The sequence below is a fragment of the Danio aesculapii genome, chromosome 2 (assembly GCF_903798145.1).
Source record: "Danio aesculapii chromosome 2, fDanAes4.1, whole genome shotgun sequence".
Taxonomy (NCBI): domain Eukaryota; kingdom Metazoa; phylum Chordata; class Actinopteri; order Cypriniformes; family Danionidae; genus Danio; species Danio aesculapii.
Genome location: NC_079436.1, coordinates 27,471,829 through 27,498,943, shown reverse-complemented (window position 1 = coordinate 27,498,943; position 27,115 = coordinate 27,471,829). Strand labels below are relative to the sequence as shown.

At 39.7% G+C, this 27,115-nt stretch overlaps 1 protein-coding gene across 1 annotated transcript in view; it reads right to left on the bottom strand.

Annotated features, from left to right (window-relative positions):
* Positions 1-27,115, bottom strand: part of zswim5 (zinc finger, SWIM-type containing 5) — a 55,865-nt gene that overhangs the window by 7,868 nt on the left and 20,882 nt on the right. The window contains exons 2-10 of the mRNA XM_056476447.1: positions 10,800-11,156; positions 9,339-9,487; positions 8,758-8,908; positions 7,434-7,610; positions 7,172-7,348; positions 4,810-4,956; positions 4,469-4,606; positions 3,071-3,328; positions 2,346-2,481 (exon numbers count right to left, since the gene is read on the bottom strand). Coding sequence (XP_056332422.1) covers positions 2,346-2,481; positions 3,071-3,328; positions 4,469-4,606; positions 4,810-4,956; positions 7,172-7,348; positions 7,434-7,610; positions 8,758-8,908; positions 9,339-9,487; positions 10,800-11,156 — 1,690 coding nt within the window. The remainder of the gene's footprint in view (positions 1-2,345; positions 2,482-3,070; positions 3,329-4,468; positions 4,607-4,809; positions 4,957-7,171; positions 7,349-7,433; positions 7,611-8,757; positions 8,909-9,338; positions 9,488-10,799; positions 11,157-27,115) is intronic.

Genomic DNA, 27,115 nt, shown 5'->3' with positions numbered 1-27,115 from the left:
CATGATGACAGTAAATAATATTGGACTAGATATTTTTCAAGACACTTCTATACAGCTTATAGTGACATTTAAAGGCTTAACTAGGCAGGATACGGTAATTAGGCAAGTTATTGTTTGTTCTGTAGACTATCGAAAAATATATATAGCTTAGAGGCTAATAATTTTGAACTTAAGACAGTGTTTAAAAAATTTATTTAAAACTGCTTTTATTCTAGCCGAAATAAAACAAATAAGACTTTCTCCAGAAGAAAAAATATTATCAGACATACTGTGAAAATGTCCTTGCTTTGTTAAAAAATCATTTGGGAAATATTTAAGAAAAAAAAAAATTAAAAGGGGGGCTAATAATAATTCAACTTCAACTGTAGATAAATAGGATTTTACCAGATTTTTCTTCGTCAGGGCAAGTTTTAAATGTTATATCAATATTTAGGGCATATCATTACTGAAGAAATGAGTGATGATAATGTTATGTACAGGGATCGTTGAAAGTTTTATGCTCACGCAAATATGCTGCTAAGAAAGTTTTATTTGTGTTCGGAGCAGGTTAAGGTAAACCTCTTTAGGATTTATTGCAATTTTTTATACACAGTTGGATGTTGCATACAATCGTATAAGGATTCTTCTTAAAAAACATAGATGGTGTAGTGCAAGTGAACTATTTTGTAAGGTAAGTGTTCAATCATTTTTTGCTTTGATAAGAACTTTGATCTATAAGTTTCTGTCGATTGGAGAATAATATTTTAATGTTGTTGATAAATCCTGGGCTTACTGAGGTGCGTTTTTAGTCACCTTTGATGAAATATTAGCATAACTGTATTTTTTTAAGGTATATTGTGTGGTTTGTTTTGTTTTTGTCTGTCTTTTGTACTATTGGATGTAGTGTCCTGAACAAAGAGAATCATATATATATATATATATATATATATATATATATATATATATATATATATATATATATATATATATATATATATATATATATATATATATATATATATATATATATATATATATATATATATATATATATATATATATATATATATATATATATATATACATACATACATATACACTCACACCAATCTACATATAGATTTTACTTTGGGGCGGGCCGCCCAAAGTATATTAACAGCCGCCCAAGTATATTAAGTGACACTTTTTTTTTTACTATAATTATCATGCTTTTACACTTTTTTTGTATCCGCCAAAATAAACAAACATTCGTGAGCAATTTAGTGGAAAATCTACTCACATGCCCCGGAGACCCACAGAGATCCGCACCTTATTACATCCAGCCAGGGTTTCTAAATCTACTAAAATGTCTGGGATCTGGTTTTGTTTTCGTTTTCTAAACTGTTGCTAATTTTATGTGCAAAGGCATGAGAGAGATATTAATTAGTTCTTTAATCTAAACGACTCAAAAAAACTTTGCTAAATACTCAGAGAGGACGAAATTCCATTTAAATTGGCTGCAGAATATTTGTACACCATTAGAAATGGGTAATCAACTCATTTGTTTTATTTTTAAAAAATCTACACATTTTATTCTTGTAATTATTATAATTTTTTAGAGATATTGGCTGCGTCCGAAACCGCCTACTACTCAGTAGGTACTGCATTTGAATTTAAACAAGAAGAAAAGTGCTTTCTGTATAGTATGAATGTAAGCAGTATGAATGGTACAACATCCACCATTTTGTCCTGATCATGTGTCCTACCCACAGAGTTGCATCGCTTCTCTCCCATTCATGAATTCTCTCGTGAGACATCATGGAATAGCATAGCGTCCATCCGATGTGCATTTCAGAATCTCGTCAGAAGTAGTAGGTCATCCGGGTACTTCTCACATTCGTTTTTTCGAATTCTATGAATTCAGACATACTACTCGGCTCGCATACTGTTTTGCGATTTTGGACGCAGCCATTGTCTGTTTTTATTCCCTTTTTCTGTCATTTATTTCTCATTTGCTGTATATTTTATTAATTTGATGATGTTGATATATTACATGTTTTATACATATATAAAAAATTTTTGTCGCATTTATAAGAGAAATAGCATAAGAGAGAAATAGTGGATGTTTATTTATTTATTTCAGCAATCTTTTTTTTACTTTAACCCACTGAAAAGAAAAAGTTCAAAACCGATAATAAAAAAATAGTGTTAAAAATCTAATTGTTTTGTTTGTCGCATATAGTTAACTAGTAAATCTAGTTTCGATCCCGCCACCGCCCATGTATATTTCAAACTTGTGGAAAGCACTGTAAATAATACTATAAATTATATATCACAGAACTGAGCATATTCAGAAACGGGGATAAACACGGGATGTTGAGGCTCACCTCATTGCACGAAGGCCCAGTTTATACGCCAGGTCTGCGTCATGTGGCAACAGGGCGGTGAACAGGTACTTGGCAAATGTGTGCATTGGAACGCTTTCTCTGTGGATGACCTCCCCCAAACCGCTGAAGGGACCACCTGGACATGCAGAGACAGAGAGAAGAGCACATCAGAACTGAGCTGTCCATCATATCAGATTGCAGACTTGAGTCCAGCTTGATGGACAGGAGACTGGTGAGTCAGTGAGGCCGCGCACAGCAAGTGAGAGAGAAATCTGAGTGGAGAGTATCGCTGGGACGGCTGGGGAGGACGATGAGAAGGCAAACAGGCGGCAAGGCCTCATGGGCTTTGACAGAGTCTGTCCTCCCTAGTAGCAGCGCAGATGTCTGCTCTAAGGTTACACCGCGTGTCAGTGGGAGGCTCAGATGCAGGGTGGCCTGTTTTGGGGAAGGGAGTTGGGGACACTGCAGAGGCCAGCCTGCAGATCTTTTTACAGGCAAAGCTCTCTCTCTCTCTCTCACACACACACACATATCCAGGCTAGAGATTGGGAGGAGGAAAAGATAAAAGTAGACAGAGATCCACATGGGGGAAAAGGTTGTGGGAAAAGCAAGAGAGCTGTGAGGGGAGGAACGGCTCCACACTGGGAGAAGAGTGCCTACAGAGTGACGACAAGAGCAAAAGGTTGAAAAGTAAATGTGATATTGAGAACAAAGAGAGTTTGTACCTTCTAAAAGGAGGATCGCTTGTTTGCGAAGTGTCTGCACCAATACGTCATCCAGTTCCATCTCCTGCAGCTTGGCCACAATCTGCTCCTCATTCCGGCACACCTTGTCCTGGGCATACAGGCCCTCGGGCATCAGTCGCTGCTGCCCCATGCCCATCAACGCAACCTCTAAAGCCAGTGCCAGGTACGACTCTCCTCCGTCTGGACATCCCCACACTGGTACATGCTGGTACACTGGAGGCTTTGGCTCACCAGAGTCTATTACACAAACACAAAGCGGTGTTTGTTAATGTTATTTTAAAGCCTTTTTCTCTGCGATAATTTGAATAGTCGCTTAATAAAAATAAAAATAAAATACTGGCTACAATTTTGTACATGTAAACATCACAAACTAAGGCAGCAACATGAATATCTAAGGATGTTTGGATAAAAGCCGAGGAAAAACACCATCTGTTTGCTAAGAATTTAGACCCTAAACACCAGCTCACTTAAATCCCTCCCTTGCAAATTATCCTGTTGACCAATCCTGTTTGTACAGTGAAAAGGACGCAGAAATCAATGGGTTCACAACCATCTTGCCATGACATCCCTACTGGAATCTCTTAAGAATCATAATAAAAACCCACACAAAGCAATCTAAGCAAGTTAGGGTGTCCTATCCAGTCATTTTTGGTTTACAGTAAACTGCCTAAGTAGTAAAGCAGAGGGGTTAGAGAGAGCATTGTTTTGGCTTTCCACACTGCTGCCGCCACTACAGCTGCTGTTGCTAGTCCCGCTAAGCTAAGATCCTGACCTTCGGACATTCTGATTGGATAGAACTGAGAGTCCGCCCCCATCCCAGCACATGCCAGATGTTTCCAACTGTGCAACAGAGTCAAACAAAGAGCTATGCTCTCTAGCACACATACAAACATACAGTGTAATGCACAACAGACACACACACAACCTAACACGACTGCTACAGTGTCGTGACCAAAAGGGGAGCTCTACAACGGGACAAGCGCACAGATATGCACAAACTCTTCCAAGTCACAGTACCATTTGCCAGTATTATTCAGGCACACAATGCCTCTCTGTGGGTTCCTCACTACAGGAATACAATGGCCAACACTTTCCATTGGCTTGAGCTGGGAGGGATGTATGGAATGCAAATGCTGATTGATTTTATACGTTTTACACCACAGAGTGGGCAGAATGACCTTTCTGATACAATAGCACCCCTTAACACTGCTCAGAAAAGGAGGGCAATTGTAAAAAGCGAAGAGATGGGGCTCCAGTAGACTGAATGGAACACTCAAAGACACTGGCCAGTTGCTGAGCGAAAAACCGAATAATGCCCAAGGCGGCTCGGAGTGTCGTAAAAGGACAGAAGTCCGATGACAGCCTATAATTGTGTACCTCCGGTATCCATGGTATTGTCATCCTCTACTCGACACGTCTCCGTGAGAGTGGCGAAAAGGCAGCCAATGGGGTCGAGGGGGTGACCCACCCAACCCTCCAGATTGGTGGTGTTCGTCATTCCCCTCTGCAGCAGCTCTGAGGACAGGATGAAAGATATTAACATATGAAGCAGGATGTCAATGCTTTGGCTACCATCAAAATAAGCAAAAGAACACATGACCATTTCTAAAATGACTTTGAAAGAAATGCATTTAGTTTCGTTGTATGCATCTAAATAAAATGGTGAACAGTGTAATGAATCATGTGTGAGCATTTGGTTGGTGTATTCCAATGCAAACCTTTCTTCTGATGCTTGTATATGTCTAATTGCCGCTGCTGTTGGAGTCGGAGGGTGTTGATAATGGCAACAGCCAGTCGCAAGGCTTCTCTGGGGTAACCATGTGAACGCAAAGCATCCACCCTGGCGCATGCTGTAGGCACATGATCTGCAAAAAAGTCATATGGCAATCTATAAACATGGAGAAGCTCTGCTTAAGTCGCAAGTTTCAGACCAAACGTTAATATTAGATGCTTAATTTAGGTCTCGGCTCATAGAGAAGTGAAATCAGACTGATTACAACACAGCAGGAACACACAGTCTTACTGAAAGTGACGTTTCCTCGCAGACTTAAGGCTAATTCACAAAAAATAAGAAATTATTTAGTAGACACAAAAACATTGTTTGTTGTAGGCATGGGCCGGTATAAGATTGTGACAGTATAATAACCTTGGATAAAAATATCACAATATTGTACTACTCTAAAATATGTTCTTTTTAAATGTCTTGGTTCAAAAAGACAACAACTTTTCCTCCATCAGGGTTTCTGCAGATATCATAATGCTAAGTTTAAGACTTTTTTAGACCTTTTTAAAACCATTAAGTATTAAATTTAGGACCTATATCACAAGATCAAAAACACGCATACACATAAAGAGAAAATGCAAAATTAGTGGTAAAATAAATGTTTTCAAATTGAACAGTATTAAAGACAGGTTAGATGCAATATTGAACTACAAAAAAACAAACATCTTAATGCTGATTTTTAATTTCGCCTGGCGCCACATCACACACCTCACGAAACAGACGAGGCTTTTATACTTCACGCGTTCGCTATTGAGATATTCTTTTAAATGACAGTGGGCGGTCAAAAGAAACCCACAGTAAAATCAGACGGATAAACAGAGAAGTAGAAAGTTTACGGAACTAGGTCAGATCATCAATATCATTGAAGATTTATTTTTTTTTTTTCATAATTTATTATGATTATAAAGATTTTTATAACCATTCAAGATTTTTTGAATCAAACTTTGATGCATCACTTGCTTTTGTTCATATCTCGGACAGTTCTTCCTATTAAAGTTAAATATTAATGACAACAGAACATGGGTTGCTCTACAACTATGTTTTTTTTATTATGGCAAGAATAAAAGCAAAAAAAAGAATGGTACCTATGAATGGTAAAAAAACATATTCTGTAATATTAAAACCACCTGGGTCTCCACTTTTGCATGGCCTTTTTTTTGTTTTAACAAACTTATACCTCAGGTTTTTCAAAACTTTTACTAAAACTTTCCTCCTTTCCCATTGCTGTTGCAATTTCTAGCCAAGAATTATTGGTCATCTGGTTCTCCCTATGATCACACATGGACACATCATAAAGATGTCTGTACAGTCATACCCGTTTCAGACAAAATCTTTTCAATAACAGAAAGCTAATTGGCTATTGCATGTTGGTCTCCTTTGTAGTTGTAATACCACAAATTTCATATGGACTAGTGAAATAAAGAACTACAACACCACAAAAACCAAGCAACAACAACAAAAAATAATTTAAATGAGCATTAGCTGTAACGTTACATGGACATCGGAAAAATAAGACCTGAGCAAAAATATTTAAGACCTAGAACAGCAAATTTAAGATTTTAAGGCCTAAAATTTAGATTTTAAATTTTAGACTTTAAGACTTTAAGGCCCCGTGGAAACTCTGTCCATTAAACAAAATTTATTTCATTTTAAGAAACATTTAAAATATTTAGGAACAGTAGCTTTTGATGTGGAGGGTCCTTTTCTGCTGAAGATACTGTTGCCCTTAAAGACTAAATAAAATAGGTGCAAAAAAAAAAAAAACCACATAAAAAGAAACTACATATACAGTAGAAACGGTACAGTAGAAATCATAAAATTATTTTCCAAACTGCGGTAAACCTTAAAACTGGTTATCATCCCATGCCTAGTTTTTTGCATGCACATGCTGCCGTCATATCATATGCCTCTTGATGCTTTTAGCATTCATCAGATGGATAGATTTTTTTTCATTCTATGGTCTTAAATTCAATTCCTGGAGGGCCACATCTCCGCATAGTTTAGCTCCAACCACTTCCAAATCACACCAGGTTAACAGTCTCTAGTAGTCTTGAACACCTTGATTGGTTAGATCAGCTGTGTTCGATTATGTTTTGAGCAAAACTTTGGAGAGCTGCGGCCATCCAGGAATCCAGTTTGCGACCTATGATTTATATGGTTCTTCTGTGTCGCTTTGGTGTAGATTTCCCTATTCCCAGCGAGTTATGGTTAAGTCTGATTTAGGAAAAGCTCACCAGCTTGAAATCTCCATCATGAAATGTTTTTCAGTACAATTTAAATGGCATGTAAATACGTACCCAGCCACAGTGGCAAGCCCTGGGGGTTGAAGAGCAGGCTCTCTCCCTCCCTCTGGTAGGCCGGAGACATGTAAAAGTCACTACTGATAATTCTCTGCAAATGACTATCCTGCCAGTGCAGGTCACAGGCCTCCATTGCTCTTGTGAACACTGTTCTTCTAGGCCGGGCCAGTGAGTCTATAAAGAGTAGAGCAAGGCTATGTGAGTAACAGACAACAAGAAAAATAAATTTCACATTTATATCAACTGAAGAGAGGCTAACCCTGAGCCAGGTTGCTCTGTGGCAGAGCGTTGGTGATGTTGGGCAGCTCACTGCCGTAATTGCCGTCCTCTAGAGGGCAGATGTCCATGTCTCCCCATTTCTTCAGCTGTCTCAGCCAGCCGCTCTTCTCTTCGCTCTTACAGTGTGGGTTCAGCACGATACACACCCACAGTGCACCTGCAAACCCACAGCACACAGACGTCTTTATAACTGAAGAGTGGCTTATAAAAGAGTGTGAGAGAGAATCTAAAAAGGTAAAATGAGCATAAAAGGATAAAGAGAGAAAAAGAAGAGGAGGTACTGAATGACACTTTTTGAGTTTTTAGGCACTTTTTAACCAGTTTAGTCTTGAGCGCAGCTTTTGATTTGGTTCTAATTGGGAGATGGAAAAAAATCAGTGCATTTAATAGAAGAGGCTCTAGAGCATCAACGTCAAACACTGGCACTGGGGAGCATATGAAATTTGGCAGGTGTAGGGTTGTCTGGTGGGCTCATGTAACTGGCAGGGCTGTGCGATGCCTTTTTGTATCTAGGTAACAGATGGCTGGCCTGCGTTTTTTCCATTGCTGTCATGTACATGCAACCCTGATTGGCCAAATTGCTTGGTTTCAGCCAATCAACAGGCTCCTGCAACCGAAACACTGAACTGGCTTGCACATTTATAAGACACCCCAGTCCTAATGCGCCTGCTCCTGCAAAATCAGAATGCACGGTCATCCCGGCAGGTGTGCCTTGTTTACAGCTACAACCAATTCTGAGGAAAAGGAAAGCAAGAAACGCAGCTCTCAAATGAGCCTCTTCAGGATGTGCTCTCATCAACCTCTTTAAATGGTCCGATCAATAGGAGGCAGCTTTAAAGCTCATTGATCCTGGCCCTTTCATGCCATCCCGATAGAGGCAGGCGGCCGGTCCTCTGCATGCGCCGCAGACTAAGTCAGTCGTGCTCTGATCCACTTGCCCTGACTGAACTGCGGCAGGTCAGACGGTGCACATGCACAAATGTGCTTAAGGCTAAGGATATTGAACCAGAAGAGTAAGCACTAATGATTAAGATTCAATTCTGAAGAACTACAGAAGAGGGATGGGGATATGCATCCCTAATCAAATATAGAACTAATCTCAGAAAAACTAGAGCTAGCATAGCAGGACACGTTCCTGGATCAACATGCGTAGTTGATAATACACCCAGTACAAACCATCTAACCAATTATTAGCACCTCTAAAACCAGAGGGAACTCCGATTAGCTGGTAACGGCGTTGTTCCAGGAAAAGCAAGGATGTTGATCAAGAAACATGCCCTACAGGTTAAGCTGAAAAGACTCACCAAGCTCATCCCAGAGTTGTCTGCATTTGTCAGTCATGCCTGTGCCCTGTTGTCGCCATAAAGATAGACGTGGATCAGCCATAAACTGCTCCGTGATTAGCGTGAGCATCCGTGCACCATTTGAGTCACGCATCCTCAGCATTTCCCTCACCTGCACAAAACACACAATTCTCATTTTACCTCCTGCATCAAGCATAGGTCTAATACGCACCTGTATCAAGCACAAATCAGCATCATAGTTTAAAGAACAAAGCAAGTAATTAGTTCAAGATGCATGGAAAACAGCTCAAGTGTTCTAGCTGAGATGACTATAAGATCAGAATGTCGATGCGTTTGAGCACAATCTTTAGCATTGATATCAAATTCTGTAATGCAGTCCTTCAAATCTTCAGATAGCAGACAGGTAAAGCAATGAACTGCACTGGCTATTGAAAATAAGAGGCAGCTTGACATTTAATTAAAATACATTGATTTAAATGGGCCTCCTAGGATTTCATGGGCCCATAATTCACCATAATAGCACCTTTCGCACAATTCTCTCACACACACATTCACACAGAGAGAAATGGAGAGTGCCTCACCTTGGCAAACATGGAGTTTAGCTGCTTGCCTGAGCCATAGTATCCTCCCTGAGAGAGGAACTGCTTGACCTGCTCCCTCACTTGTTCCTCATCCAGGTGCCAGCAGTTCTCATCATCAATACTGGCTCCTGCTGTGGGATCCGGAGCCCCTGAGAGACAAATGGACTTGGTTAATGTTGGACACTTTCAGCAATCAAACTTACAGTATCATTTATCGGTAGAAAAACAGAGTTGGAAACTAGGGTTACAAGCTTTTGCATGTCAACAATAGACAGAAGAAAAAAAAACGTGTCTACACATTAACACACTGAAAAGCAGCACTTCCTGAGCCTCTAAACCACAACGAGAAATCAATAATATCACTCCCTTTTGGCAGAATCTCCATGTTTTTCACTATTACAAACTAACCCAGGTGACTCAAATCATAGCGACCGAGGCTCAATTCTTAAAAGATTGTGTCCCACTGTCAAGATTTCCAAATGAAAAAAGGGGAGAAAGGCAAAATGCATTAGAGGCAATCACTTTATCTGAGGAAGGTCTTACTGTATTTCCAATATGTCGATGCACTTTAGGTTTACAACACCTCCCCTCCCCTCCATTTCAGAACAAAACACATCAGCACATTCAGCCCTATTGAATTCCACTTAAAGACACCATGAAGCTGCTTCATATACAGACTGCACAGAGAGTTGATCTGACTATTGGCCCCTTTTGGGTGCCCCTGTGGGTATTAAACATATATACACGCTATATATGGAAGCGGAACAGTTGATTCTGCATCGCTTGCACGTTTCCCTGTCCTTGGCATGTGTTATATGATAAGAAGATCCATCTTGAGTTGGGAGATTAGCTCTTAAAAGGCTTGGGTTGACTTAGGGGAGCAATAATAACTTACATACAGTAGATTATCATCAGTGTGTGACATAAGCATTGGTATTATATACTATGAGCGTATCTAAATGTACAGGATATCTATGGAGCCAGCTGTGCTGCATGTTAAGTGCTTTGAAATAAGAGAGCTTGTTTTAATGCTTTAGATTGTGGTAGACTGTAACCCCGTTCAGCATAACAGTAAATTATTAGTGTACTTAATGGCTTTATAATGGTTGCAATGGGCTAGTGAGGTGCAAACTGCTATAAACAGAAGGTGGTGTGTGTCCTTGTATAAGCAGGGCTCGGGCTAGGTGGCCTTTTGCACTTTTGATCCAACATCTTGGCAGGTTAACACATTCTGCACATTCCGGATTCAAAGCATAGCCACTGATTAAACATTGATAAGGGCCTTCTGCTTGACCCCTTCAATCCCATTCAAAACAAGGTCTAAGGGCAGGAGGATGGACTTCCTGGTTTCAGAGGCTCAATGGACAAACAACCAGAAAGAGATGGAATTTACATTTTTGCATAGTGTGAGCCTGCTTTGATGGTGGAAAAAACGTGTATGTCAATATTTCAGATGCTCACCATGTACTTGGTTGATCTCAGAATTGGAGGACAGGATTTCATCTGCCAGTTTTTGGGCGGTGGGCAGCACTTCTGTGTGGTGGGCTGTGATAAGATACTGCACCAGCTTTTGCAGCTGGTCTCTGTTCATCTGGAAGAGTGTCTCTGAGATGGGCAGCCGCAGTTTGACTTGCTCGGGTTTACGGATGCGGTATAAGGACAGCGCTACTACATGTGCGCAATAGAAGATGTCACGGTTTCCACAGCCGCATGTCACTGATGTGATCTTACAACGGTCAAAGCTGATGGCCACCTTGTGTGTCGTCTCTGGCTCGGATTGCGTTGCCGGCTCCATAACTGTTCCACTGAGGTGAAAACCTACATAGGAAAAAAACAGAGAGAAAAGTTTACAATGGCGTTTGATGCTATTTGAGTAGCACAGCATTTACAGTTTCTTTCACTGGTCTTAAACAATTCTTATACTGATTGTGTAAATGTAAATTGATCTAGCGGTTGAAAGTCAAGATTGGTAACCAGGACTGCCTAAAGGCAAATTAGGCTGCTACCAAATCCGTATCTGATTGTTTGACTGTACAAGAAACTAGTTGGGTAACTAATGGTTACCAAACCACAAGATATGCAAGATGTTATCCAATTGCAAAGTGCAATCCATCTCCAAATGCCAACCAGATCATTCTACAGTAGTGCCGTATTGGAAAATGGCTGTGAAAATATTCTTTTCCAACATGGCTGATTATGGTAAATATCAAATATGGAAAGACTTGGGTTGCACTTTCGACAATATCCTAAAAGCAATATACCCAAAGCAACAAAGCCTCATGGAAGACTAAGAGTGGAGGGATAAATGAAATGAAGGAAGCAAGAATGTATGCATGTATTTGTGGCCAATGGGACGACTCATTGTTCACTTTGACTGCTACATTATTAATGATGAAAGCCAAAGGAAGGGGGTTGGGGGACTAGAATTACTGTATCACTCTAAACCATTGCAATAGAGTCTTTTGTCACAATTCACAGGAACTACAAGGGTTCACACAGACCATCTGAATCTCAAATCACTATGCAAGCTTACAATTGACAGAATTGAGATCCCATGTATACTTTCCGAATCAACAGCTGAAATGATTCAAGGAACAGGCTGTTAACAGGAACACGCAGGGCAAGTCTCTTTCATTACCACCCCATATGCCCAGAAATGTGTCCAGCTGACGAATAAAGCCTCCATGACCAGAACAAACTGTACCAGAGCTAGGAGGTGCCTCTACATGTGCCCACATACATACACACATATGCAGGGAGACAGACAACCGCACACATCACAATTAATTCTAGGGTTCGGCTGGTGCGACAGGGGTGCCTAATAAGCATGAGCAAAGCCGGCTGTTCCCTTGCCAAATCCCACAAAAGGCTTTTCCAGACGAGTTCTTCTGAGAAGTCGGCCCCCTCCTCAGCCCCGAGATTTTGGAGAAAAGAAATCCGACGTCCAATTTACTGCCAAACCCTTTCAGGCACAGCCAACACAACAGAGCCATCTGATTAAGGGGAGTTTATGGTGATGTCTGTTTTCATTTTGATAAAAGACAGAAAAAGAGAGGGAGTGCCCCTATGTGTTGCAAATTACTTTTGGCACAATGTGGAGTTCAAAGTGAATTTGGTTAGAGAGACAAAGATTCACAGAACTGTGTAAGGAAAGAGTGCATTTATAGGGTTCATTTTTCATGTAAGGGCTAAGGCAAGAATGATCAAACTTTGCGATTTTACCATGCTGCAGATATCTGCCCTTACAAAGTAAGATCACCTCTGAGACACTGACTGGGTCAGTATGCAAAGAACATACATAAAACAGATCCTGCTTGCAAAACGCCAGGTATGGCGTGCTACTCTGGCCAAAATATTATACGAGTAAGTACCAAAGCAAGTTTGCAAGGCAAACAATGGATCACCTTGCCTACCACAATGTATGCAAAGACTGAATTGTTTTACATCTCAAAATTGCCCTGGGCAATAAGGGTGCCTTCATGTGAACCTTTGCACTATCAGATCATGTATTATCTTGGGCTGCAAGAAACTACAGTTGAGACTAAACAGGCCTGAATTTGAACTGGCTATCAGCATCAGTTTTGCATGATCTTTCCAATGACTCCTTCCCATTGGTCACACGAAGGACACATCCCACCCCAGTATCAAAAGCTGCTGAGCGAGCCTCCCTACAATGATAATGCTACATGTTCATGGTGGCTGAAATAAGTACACTTCCCAGCTGCTTTTAAGAGAAGTCATTCTACAGTCTTGTGCTGTCTAAACCCACTTGTCCTATGTGTCACCCTTTATCAGACAGAATCTGTTCATGCAGAGGGGTGACCAATGAGAAAAGTGCAAATAACAACATTGCAACCATTCCTTCTTTCTATTCTCTACAGTATCTAGTCCCCCACTATACCATCATAACAGCAAGTATCAAAAAGATCAAATAAAAAAAAAAAATAATAATAATAAAATAAAAAAAGAATCTGTACTATATGCTCAGCATAAATGAGTATACCCCTCACAGGTCTCTCTTTAAATTAATATTTTCTATAGGACAATTTCCAATAATATATTTATGCATATACAGTATATTAATCAGTACCAAAGCCAAAACTGGAACTAAATTAGTACACCTAAATTAATATTATGGGAAAAAGATTTTAAAAGCATAAAATTGTTGAAATTTTGTAGTTTGTAATTTCTTTTGGCAATAACCTATTTAAATTTAAATGTATTTTCATTCTATTCCTGAAGATGTTAGGTGGCCAAACTCTTACTTTAATAGATATAATGGTTTAATAAAACCCTTCGGTTTAAAAATGTACCAAAATATATTTACTATATTTACTAACAAATTGATAACAATATTCAGTTTCAAAAGGGGTGTACTCATTTATACGGAGCACTACACACACACATTTATTCCATGGTCTGTTAATTCTTGATTCTGATAACAACAACAACAACAATATTTTCAAGTATTATTTTATTGTTATTTTTATTCTTTTTATGTAAACTGTTAATTTGATATAGTTATTACTACTATAGTGTTTTACCATTATTAAAACAACAACAGCACCACTACTGATCAGACCGTGGATTTCTGAGCGGCTAGTGCTAGGATCGGCCATGACGGGTGTCTATGACGTGGTCCGTCGGTGGGGTTACAGAGTAGCAGATGAGCCTATAGGCTCATGTGACGGGTTGCATTTGAGAGAGCACGCATCTGCTACTGATGGACATGAAGAGCCCTCCTTGTCTTTTTATTCTCTCTCTCTCATATCACAGGCTCTCCCCCACCCTCTCCACCAGGCCTTTTGTTGCTCAGAAGCAGGACTGAATGCTGATCCACCATCCTCTCCACAACTGCTCTTTTCAAGCTAACCTCTATCATGGTGCAAACACATACTAGTCTACCCCTGCGATAATTTGCTACCTGGGTGAGAGGAAGGGAATGGACAGAGAGAGAGAGAGACAGAGAGAGAGAGAGACAGAGAGAGAGATGAACTGTGCTGGAAAATGGAGCAGGGATTGATGTCATAAGCAGATGGAGTGTTGGTATCAGTCAAAATGAGCCATGCAACATTGCCTAGAAGAAATAATGTAAAAAATGACCACACAAAGAATCTCAAATGTATCTGTACCAGGCATAACAGATTATTACATTATTTTATTCAGATATCTGCTAAAATGTATAGTAATTTACACCAAGAACAATGAATTTAAAGATAATGCCACCAACATCCAATATGTTGTTGTCCATCAACATAATAGCATAAACATTACAATTCTAGTCCTCACCCTTGGTGTAAAAGGTCAGGAAATATCTCAGTATAAATTGGTTTAAAGACTTGAATAGCAATAACACAGACTAGCCAAACTCTTATAAAAGCATACTTTAAATTGCTAGCAAATGAAACTAGGTGAGTTACTCAAACAGATGCCAAAGTTGAAGAAACTGGAACAAACCAAACTCCAACGGCAGCAAAGCCCTAAAAACAGATGTGTTTCCTTTACTCCCATGAGATGCAAACAAAACCTAACAATAGTGTACATATATTAGGGCTGCACAACATATCGTTTCAGCATCGATATCACACTGTGATCATTCACAATAGCCGCATTGCGAGTATATGCAATGTTTGGATTATAATTTACCATTTTGCAAGTGTTTTTTGAGGCCTGTGACTGTGTGAGGGTTTTAAAAGCATTTAGGCGTAGGAAAATTACTGTTCGTAATTTTTATTAAAACGTAAAAACGTTATAACATTATTAAAAATGAATAACAAATAATTTTATTGAATTGTTTATAAAACGAAGACTATGCCGTATTATTGTTAATTTGATTATTCAATTATTATATACGTGTATACATTTTGACTCTTCGGAAAATAAAACGCTGTTTATTTCGTTAGCATATAATTTATCTATGCCTGTAGATTGTTTGTTATATGTTATGCACTCCCCTACAGAATCATCCCAATCAATCTAAAATGATAAAATCTTTCCAAACTGCTTTCCAACTCATCTGGTAAAATTGTATTCATATCATATCGCAATATAATCGCATAATTAAAAAAATATAGCGTATAATACGCGTATTTACGGATAATTTTTTCAATATCGTGCAGCCCAAAACATGACAGTTTGGGATGATTAAATAGGAAACTCATCTCTGGGGAAGGAACGTAGGCTTCTGCGTCACCGTCCATATGACACGGGGCAGTTTTCTCCCAGGAAACTACCCCTCTTAGTCCGACTCTAATCTCGGCGCCAAGCTTTGCGGTAGCATCGCGACACAACAGAGTCACCGGGCCACATTATGATTCTCTGTGTATGTGTAACAGTCATAATTAATCCACTGGCGATGCCCACTAATGCACGCTCATCCAGCCTGGGCTCTCAGAGTCATTTTCGCCACTGAGCTCCAGTGGCCATCTGTTGGGGAGGGAGCTGTATAAGGGGAGCTCAAGCCACTGCGATGGCCACTGATCGGGGAACAGGAGAGAAGTCCCCCTCATTCATTCATTTACTCATAGCCTCACTCTATCTGCGCCATCTGCCAACTCCTGGACACACCCACTCAAGAGCCTTCGACCAATCAGGAAGGAGTCCCCACACACTCTTAAACCATTAACCTCTAATCAGCCGTAGAGGCCAAACAGGGTCCTGTACGGAAGGCACTGGGCCAAAAGGAGCCTCCCCCTCCAGCCTTTCCCCTCCCCTCCATTCCATCTTCCATCTGTCCCAGCAGCAATATGGTTAACACCGCATCAGCATCCACCCTAGTTCCCCCCCACCCATATATCTCCACACAACAGACATGCATATGCACAGGCACACGCATTCAGAGTGTGCGCAGGGGTTTCTATCTGCTCTGATAAAGGCTTGATTGATTCATTTGTGATGTCCCTCAAACAGCAGCCCCCTCGAGTCATTTGTCACGATCACACATAATTGATTTCTGATCCACCGAATTGTGAACCTCAAGAAAGAGACATGCGGGGCTCAATCAGCGCCTTTTCAGTGGGCTAGTAGAAAGCAGCAGGTTTGACGTCCATGGAAATCGCAGATAAGGCCTGGAGAGGAATACGCAGTCTCCAATAACCCAAGCCATGCGCATTGTGCGTGAAGTGAAGGGGGGAAATTAAAGCCGGGCTAATCATACAGCACCGGGTAGTTCAAAACCAACAATTTAGCATCTGATGCAAACTAGCCACGGCTGAAGAGCCTTTATTCTTGGATAATTCACCCGGCGAAACCTGAAAACAAGCCGGAGAGGCGGATGAATTTGAAGGCGTACGGGACGAAAAGGAGGAGATGAATCGCACTTTTGGACAGGCCGTAAGCGCAACCAGATGTCCTGCTTGAGATAAAAGCAGATGCACTTGAAGTGAAACCGTGCGGTGTGGAAAGAGAGGCGGGGGATATCCTTTCATTGTTATTTCTGTTCAAGGTTTTTCTTCTATTGCATCTAAAATGCTAGCTGAATATGCATATGTTTCCGTTCGCCTGCTTCGCGGCGCTACAGAGAACAAACAAGGCTGTAATTCTTGAGCTGTTCTCGTCTTTGTGCAGATGCGACGAAAGAAAGCAAATATGCCCTGCAAACATGTGACACACAAAAGAACAACAACGCGACGCACGTTCATTTGCTAAATAGATTGAAAAGATGTTCAAACAATGCCTGTCTGATACAAAATATTAGCCGTATAATTATTGAACTACCGTCAGTATCAAGACGCTGTGCATGAAGTGAAAGCGGAGATTGGTATTGTGTTGTGGGCAGCCTGCATGTATAAGACAATCTGACAGCTAGGAAAGGTCACCGGCCTGCACATTCCCTGATCACTGATGGATTGCTTGTGAACAGCCAACCACCATCAGCCTTTGTGCATCAGCATGAGCCCTTCAAGACTTTCTGCTGGACTTTGGCCTTTTACCACTCATTTCCCTAAATGCAGACTTCGTTGTGTTTAATATGCGAACATGTACAAACCATCTGCCTGCCTGCAATTGACAAGCTGCAGTCTGCAGGACACAATAGCTCCTTTGAGCTCTACTCACACTAGAAGCATAGCCTGCACTGATAGATAATGCTTTAAGAAGCTTATATTTTATGACTCATCCATTGAAAAAAAAAAAATCCCCAATCAATACAAGAGGAAAGAAAACTGATTGACTGAGGAAATGACTTTGCATGACGCTTGTTCAGGCCTCACAGTGTTAAGTCTCTTTTCTGCTCTCCCACAGCATTCCATCTTTAACTGTTTCCTATGAGGAGGTATGACTTCAGTTTGCCCCGCAGCTGTAAAACCAGTATCAGATAAAAGACGGAAAAAAAATTTGAGGACCAGTACGCATCTGTTGTGTGCTTTGTGTTTTCATCTACAAGGTAAGAAAATGTCAATATGTACTCTGGGCTTGTCCCAGCAGCAATACCTCACCTGCATTTCCTTCCTCTCCTGCTGCCTTCTAAACTCAACTATTTGTTCCTTTCTCACATTCCCTTAATCAAGCAACGATGCACAAAATTTGATGGGACTTATCAAATTTGTATTAAGATATGAACAAAATATTAATAACAACAAAAATTATAAAAATCATCTTTTAAAAAATCATAATCGTAAAACTATTTTACTTTTGAGTTTTCTAGCTGTACAAGTCCCTATACTCTAAAGCAATCAATTCACTCAGGGAGGAATATTTTCCCATGCGGGACCATTTAGTGCAATCTCATCTAACACCAGAGAAGACAGTGTCTACCATTTAAAAAAGACTAATAAACCATTACTCAACAACCCATTAAGTAAACAACATGTTTACTAATATATATATATATATATATATATATATATATATATATATATATATATATATATATATATATATATATATATATATATATATATATATATATATATATAGTATGTGGGCATAGATTTTTTTTTAATCTAGATTAATCTAGGTTAATTTAGAAATTAACCTAAATTAAAATGGCTCATTTGAATTCTGCTGAAGGCATTCAGAATATGTGTGCTACCCAAATAATAAGTCTTTGAGAACGGGTTTCTCCAGCCAGGCGGCGCATTAGACCAGGGGCTCATCTCCTATTTCCAAAATGCATCACAAACTGCTCTACTATGATAATTAGTGATGAAAATAAATGATGTTCAATAAGATGTACTTGTGTTTACTAACTGTTTATTCAGTTAAACATGAATTTTGAACTGTAAACCCTATATAAGCTCCAAACAGCGATTTCATACTTGCTTTTGATGTACATACAGAAAATGCTGCTTCTCAATTTCAAGTTCACAGAGCCCTGACGGTGTGTCAAACATTGAGTATGTTTACATGGGCAACACGATTTTAATATGAATACTCAGATTAAAAGTCTACCATGTAAACAGAGATTTTTGGATTACCTTAATGCGACTAAAGTCATAACTGAACTAAACAGAAATGGTATTAAGACATGTGGAGAATGTATATATTAGTGGCATTACTGAATTAAACACTGCAATCAAACTATTACCGTCATGTAGGACTTTTCGCCATATTTTCCGACAAGATCCAAGACACAGGGGGCTGTCAGTAAAGGACCACACACACACAAAACACGCACATGCACGCACACACACACATACACACACCGCGAAATGCAGAAGTTTTTTTTTCTTTACGTTTGGTGAGCGTTATTACATTCTATAACACTCTCACCAGTCCTTGCTCCTTATTTGCGTCTAATACCCCAGTTTGTCACGGCGGTATGAATGAAATATTCATGAGTTAAAGTGAAACTGCCGAACTGCAGTTAAAGTCAGGCATTCTGCTGTTTTGAGTCAGAAGGGCACTTGTTTGTCAGAAGGCTCACCGGTCAGGTATATATCTGCGCTAAATATCAGGGTGAAAGTCAACATAGCTTGCATAGAATAGACCCAGCTTCCAACCCAACTTTGAGAATAGATTAATAGTGATATTTTTTTACGGCCCAGCACTAATATATTATATATATATAATATAGGCAATGTATTTTGGTGCATTTAAACAAAACAGAATTAGAGATATACAAAACAAAACAGTATTAGTATTAGTAACCAAACATATTTAAAAATTGAAAGATAATACAATTAAATTTAAGCAAAATATTGCAAAAAGAAAATTACAACCTATTTTCATTCTGGCTAAAATGAGAATCGCGATTTTTTGTTGTTGCTTAAAATAAAGATCACAATTATGTAGATGTAAAATAAAGGTGAATATAAGTGGGCTATTATTATTGTTATTTCTCAAACATATGGTAAAAAAAAACTATATTAATATGTAGGTCTACTGCTTATTCTCATGTACAACACTTTGTCTACGCTAAGAAAGAAAAAAAGCATCAAATGCTTGTCGTAGCCTAATCATAACTCAATAATGCCATATTATTATTTAAATGTTATGCATGCTTTCGGTTTCATTTTCACTGCTAAGTGCGGTTCATACTTCCCGTGCGGCTCTCAAACAATCACTCTGTTTCACAAACTGAACGTTATTTACAACTTTATAACCTGTTATTCACAGCCTATGCAGGTTCTGTTCACTAAAGTAGACTTCATTAACAGGCGCACACCCATCTTGTCTGTGGTAACAGCTCACGGTCAGCAGCTCACTTCACGAGTGATATCGCGGCCGCGAATACATCATTACATGAAGATAGAAATTGTATTTTGGGTGAATTATACCTTATAAATACAGTGTGTGACTCTTTCAACACCACTGGTGTCCACGTTGCTGAACAAGGTATGGAAAACAATGTAAAGACCTGTGCGGCCGCCTTTTCTTCTCTCCTGAACTTCAAAATATGATTGGCAGAATTGTAGAATTGCTGGATTAAGATCACCTAGGGAGTGGAATCGAGATCGCAATCTTTTTTCGATTAATTGTGCAGCTCTATTGCATAGCTATTGTATAACTTAGTGATACCAAAGACTATAGAATACACAAGACGTGTCACTCATATAGTTTTGAACGGGGAAAGTGTAACGGTCAATATGGCAATATGGCTTCTGTACATTTGTGATTCAAATGTTTAGAAATAAAACTAAAGAGACAGGTGTTGTTGAATTTTATTGTTGATTCCTAACATGACATTTAATCGTACATTTTGGAGAATTTGATGTTACCCTATTCAAACAGAATGCCTGAGCATACTGCCGGAGAGTTGTTTCAAAGATGGCCGCCAAGTGAAATGACTTGCCTTAAAGGGACTTTAGTGATACTTGCCAGCCATAGTAGCGATAAAGCCAATTTAAAAAAAAAAATAAAAATAAATAATAATAATAATAATTTTCTTGGAGAGCGCACAATTTCATCTTTGCTGCTGTCAAATAACCTTTGGGTGCCATTCACACAGAACGCAACTTTCTTTTCTTTTGTCGTTCAATGTAAAATGCTATGTTTTTTAGACGTCTTGTGAAGTTAAGAACTTAAACTTTCCCACACAGTGCAGCTCATCACTGTCAGATCCACAGTAGTGGACCAATCAGAAGAACATGGAGGTGAGGCAAGTGTTGCAAGTTTCTGTTTACAGGCACCCTGTACCGGGATACCCTCGTGCTTTATGTTGTGCTTTTTTCTACTATTCTGAACCGCTGCGTTTCGCGTTTTTAGAAGCAAAGATGCGTTCAGTATGAGCCCTTATGTGTAGAAATGCCATCTGAGCCAGTATTTGCTTGAACAGACATATAGCATGATTAAAAGTGAAAGTTCATCAGACTTGAGATCTTAAAGTGACGGCAGCTATTTATTCCACTATTACTCAAACAGTGAACACATACACAAAAGACAGACAGACAGAAAGATAGGATTATCCCTTGATGAGTTTGAAAACAACGTAAACCTAAACTGAACATTCCAATTGTACTGTAACCCAGCAAACAGAACCGAACAATGACTCAAATACAGTGAACCAAACTAAACCATGGCGTTGATGCAGTGATGTATCATTACACCTCTAAAATACACACATATACACACACAGAGTCATTTTTATAATGATGATGGGGTCCAGGTGTCAATTGTTAATCTTTCTGAAGGAAAACAGAGTGTACTTCAAACTGTACACTACAGAGGTTAAAGTAAGCATTTATTGGTTTTCAGACCAAATTCTTCGGCTTATGCAAATGACTTACATTTGTGTACATTGTTTATTAGGAGGCCTTAATGGTGCCGAGAAGCTAAACTATATCATCTTTGTGTTTTACTATCAATCAGTCGCTCGTTACGTTCTCCTGCAGAAAATGCTTATCAAACCAAAGCTAAGCATATGGACAAGGACAAAAAAAGAAAAAAACAAGGGAGGGGGAGAGCAAACACAAAGGCATCGCTTCCAACAAGCCCTTCCAGCTTAGCTTTTGCATGCATTACAGTGATGAGACCCTGAAGGTGTGCACAGCTAAGGAATCAGCTGAGGCAGCAATGGCGGCATCTATAATTACAAACGCTCCTCCTCCAACTATCCCCCCTTCTCCTCCTTAAACTCCCCATTGTCTGCGGTCTCCCTCCCTCGATCTCTCAGGAGTGCCTTTTGAGCTGGCATGCACCCGTTAGCCTTGCGCTGTGTTCCCCTCAGCACTCTTAATCTGGCCCTGACCTGCTTTATTCCCCCTGCACCGGCTGCCCACTGGGCCTCCGATTCACAGGCCCCCTTTGTTGTCAACGGGTCTGTCTAGGCCTCAGGCTGGGGCCTGGCCTGCCATTGTTGCCCACAAAGAGCCAGCAGCGGTTAGCAGGCGTCAGCTTGGAAGCAGGGTCCTGCGCGACCACCGCTGCTGGGAGATCGTCAGCCCACATGGAGAGGAGAGGAGACGGGGAGGACAGGAACGGACAGATAGAAGATACAGGAATGCAGAGTAGGGACACTGATGCCAGCACAAACTGAAGCACCCAAGAGGCCTGGAGTGTGACGGTGTTCTCTCAAAGCAAGACAATGTCCTATTGTAAGTGCAGAACGCTTGCCTCTTGTGCATTGTGATGATAGATTTCCAAGTTTGGGTATAAATGATCAACTGAAGCCAAAAAGCTAAAATTACACTTGGTCTCAGATAAGAAAATAAAATACCGTCTAAATAAATAAGCAAAAAAACAATAATCATTTTATCACACACATTTATTTCAGTTTTAGACCAGACAGAGGTGCTATTACTGCATTACGCTCAACAGTGACTGATTAGATCACATTAACTTACTGTTCAGGTGTACAATTGTGCATACACATTAAAAATAAAAAGACTGAGCAAAGCAGGCAATGCTAATTGGCCCATTGCTAAAATGGGCCGCCTCCATGCACACCTCTCATTTAGGAAAAACAAAAATATTCAGACAAAAAAAAACACACACACATAAATAGCCCATTTCAAACTAGGCTGTTTAAAAGGTTTTCATTGACATTCACATGTGCTCGCATACAGAATAATAGAAAATGCTCGGTAAACAATACAACACAATGCACTTTAGCTGGGCTCTGTGTACAAAGAAAAGGCCTATTGCCAGATACCCATTCATTAAAACAGCCCTGAAGCTCTCAAAAGAGCAGCCCACATAAGACAACCTACCTCTCTACGGCAAGCCAGGAGAGACACAAATGGCAATCTATCTGATCAGATTCCACATACATGCATAGACACACACACATATATTTCATGGTCTATTGAAATTCTTGATTCTGATTGGCAGGAGGGGGTGCATTATTTCCGCTGAAACGCACAGGTAGTTCCAGTCAGTTTTGCTCACAGTTAGAAATAAATGCGCTTCAAACATTTCTAGTAACCATGGCAAATGGTTTGAGTGACAGTTGACAGACTCATTTCTCTGTGGTGGAACACACATGGTTAACAGCTGCAACACCGGCTTAGTTGAGCCCCTTCATAAACCGAGCAGATAATCTTAGGTTTTGTATTGGAGACCACATTTTGAGCTCTCACCAGTCCCGATATGCTTAAAACTTTTATCTTGCGAAAAACAAATACGTATTTGACTGCAAATGAGTTTTCTGAAGCTTTATTATCTTCAAATAGCGTGTTGTGTTCTGTCCCCTTTAAGAGTGAGCATATGGGAGATCGCAGAGTGGGTAATAAAGTAGACTATACAATGCACAGTGAGCAATCCATGTTGTTGCTCTTCTCAAATTATCTGTGAAATTATGTTGTATTCGATTCTTCCCTGTTCCCAGTGTGGTAAAGATGTTGAATTCTTCTTTTGTATCAAATTGTGAAGTTGAGTTTGCTTATTTGAGATCGCTATATGAAGTTAGCGCCTAAATGCCTATTGTGATATATTCATTGATTAATGTTTATTGTTTATCTATTTACTTTGTTAATGAAGTGAGGGCTTTTGGGAATGTTTTGTATTGTATTTGAGAATATTTTGTTTTTAAAACTAGTTTGAAAGCTCATAATGATTTATTTATTTATTACATATTTATTGCCACATCAGCAACTTATGGCTATTTCGTGGCCAAATGGATATACATTAAACTATTAAATGATAAAAACAAATTCGTATTATATAAAAAATATATAAATAAATAAATTACTTAGACAAATATATAAAATATAAATAGATAAAATTTACAAAAAAATTTATTCAAAGTTAAATATGGTTTTTCAGTTCTATTTTTGATTAAAAAAAAAATGTAAAACTCTTCCTGGTGGTACGTTTTTAAAAATGTCCATCAAAGTACTCTCCTTATAAAAATCCTGTCTAACGGAATGTAAACTTCTACATTCCAACAAAAGATGTTTGATGGTAAGAGCAGTCTGGCAGATATTACATTTAGGTGATTCTTCGTTATTTAATAAATATGAATGTGTCAACCTAGAATGTCCAATTCGACATCTGGTATAGACCGTCTGATCATGCCTGGTTTCGAAATTATAATTTGCTAAATGTCTTTCACTTATTTTCGGGTTAATTTCATATAATTTGTTGTTGATGCAGTTGTCCCATTCTCTTTGCCATGTTTCGTTTATGTACAAATTGATGGTGGGTTTCAAGTCATCAGGAGGAATTAAACATTCAGTCACATTCAAGGAGATAGCGTTTTTTGCAGCTTCATCTGCCAGTTCATTTCCACGTAGTCCCATATGACCTGGAATCCAACAGAAGATAATGTTGAACTTCTGGTTTGAAAGCTCATAATCATATATAGCATATAATATGCTACAGCACTGTACCACAACAACTATATTCACATTATCATTACTGGTAAATAAAATAAATCTCCAGTGCTGGCTTTTTCCTGTTTATTTCGAACAGGCAGAGGTTGTCACAATCAGCTATAGAACTGAAGAGCTTCTTGTGATTCACAAAAAGTACAACAAAAAAAACACAGTAATGAATGCATTACACTTTCAGAGATTAAGCCCAACCTTCTATATAAAAAAAAGAAAAACAATAATGCACCTATATATTTATTATGCATATGTGATACACACACATAAACTATACAATTTTTTTACATAGATATTTAAATGTACATATAATTTGTGCAACATACTTCTATATTTTATACCTAAATATAATTAAACATATGTGCAAGCATGTGTGCATTTATATATACATAATACATCTACACAGTACACGCATGTATTGTCAAAATTAACTATTTTGGATGCAGTTAATCGCAATTAATTTTTACCCAGCACTACACACAAACACGCATACATACATACAGTACTCAGGACTTCTCCAGACTTTTGACAATGAATAACTGCCCCTCATTCAGCCTTGACTTGACAGAGACACAATCAATTTTATAAAACAGCCTGTATGGCTGCTTTTTAGCCATAACATCTGAGCAGCTTTTTGACTGTTAGGATCCATCCTACAATGGCAGCTTGATTACCAAGTATGGCTCCTTTTCTTGAGAGTGTCAAAAAAGGAAAAGGCCATCTGAAAGGCACTTAAACACAAATTATGTAGATTTAAGCACTGCTTTTAGAATCCAAGGACAGCGGCATGAATATTCATAAATTGCCCTCTGTCCCTGTTGGAGAGGGCAACTAAAGGAAGGTCTCTCTGAGATAAGCTGGCCAATAAGGTACTTGTGGCCTCTTAAGAAGTTTGCCAAACTCTGCAGTCATGCACTGCTGTTCAAAAACACAATGGCAAATGTGATGGGAGAATTTAAAGCATATAGAGAAATTTATCATTGTTGAATGTGAATGAAACGTACCTACATGCGTAAAAGTATTTACATACGCAGGCAACAATTACAACTCACACCATACATCATCTCACCTCACTCTTTTGCCAAGGTCAACGCCATTGCATACCAATTCAGGCCAGTGACAAAACATTGTGCGATGGGCTGAATGCAGACTGCAGGAAAACAAAGAGCCTTGCTTATGCCAGCTGGACCCTTCGAAACTTGGCACTGCAGAGCTTGGCTCCTGCCACCACAGGCAAGCTGGAAAAACCCACCTTACCAGGTAGAGGCAAAGCCTTTGAAAGCCCAGAACATCCATCAACTCCACAGCGGAGAAACACGCACACACACACAAAAACATTCCCTCTCATTCAAATTGTGAAGGATAAACAAGATGGAGACAACTGGCACCTTTCTCTGCCCGGCTTTAGCAACTCTCTGATGGAAAGTAAAGGGTGTTTCTTCACCGCCTGAGATTAGAGGTCCCAGCAGGGTCTGGCAGGCCTTAAGAAGAACCACGGGCACTCTAGCAACAACAAACACAAAACATACACTCCTAACCAAACCATTTTGGCCCCTTCCTTTGACGACTATGAGGGAGGATAAAATTCTGTACACCCCACTTAAAATACCAGCCTTTGGGGTTTCCCGTTACAATGCTCACACTCTTGCAGTTCTGGTGTAAGATTCAAAATGGCTTTGTACATTTGAATAGATGTCAGCCTAAGACGCTCTAGCATTTGTCAAGTGGAAACCCAGTAGTGAAAGGCTCTTTTATCCCATAAGGTAAGCTGAGGAGGTGCTGCCCTACCAGAGGATCTGTTCAGACGAATCTCCGATAGAACGCTTTATGAAATGGAAGCCCGGAAGCACAACCCACCACCAGATTAAATGTCCGTCTTTGCTCAAAATAACTGCTTTGCGGATGCGAGTGCGTACAAAGAAAAAAACCAACAATACAAAAACATAAAAAGAGAAGCAGGAGGAGGAGATGATAGTTTTATCGATCTCTTCAGGGTGACGGGCTAGAATGGAAGCAGTCAATCCAGCAATGCGGCTCATAGAATCAGGGCTCCTGAGTCAGCAGGAGGCATCTGCCAAGGCCCAGCAGAATCAGGCAGGGGGTGAGGGGTGGCAGGACACCCCATATAGGGCCACGCGCCAAACATAATGACCCACACACACAACTGGCACAGTGCTGGGTGGCAACAGGAGGGTTTTAGTGTGCGCGCGTGTGTGTGTCTGTGTGCACGCGCATGCACGCATGTGTGTGAGGCAGAGGAGGGGTATCCAAAGGAATGCGTTACTTGAATTCCACGGGCATGCTGCCTCTTTTACCGCAGCCACAATGAGCAGAGTGTGAGGACTTCACAGAGATGGAGGGACAGTGGGAGAAGGGAGGGAGAAAGACATCAATGGAGGAAACCGGGCACAGTGCCAAACTTCAGTATTACAATAGAGGAGGGAGTAAAGTAAAAGTGTGAGAGTAGGGAGCTGAGGGAGAAGATGTAGAAATGAGGCCTAACGTATCTTCAAGGGGTGATGGCAATTCTATTATCAGAGTGTGGATAGAGGTCCAATGTGACTCTCGAGA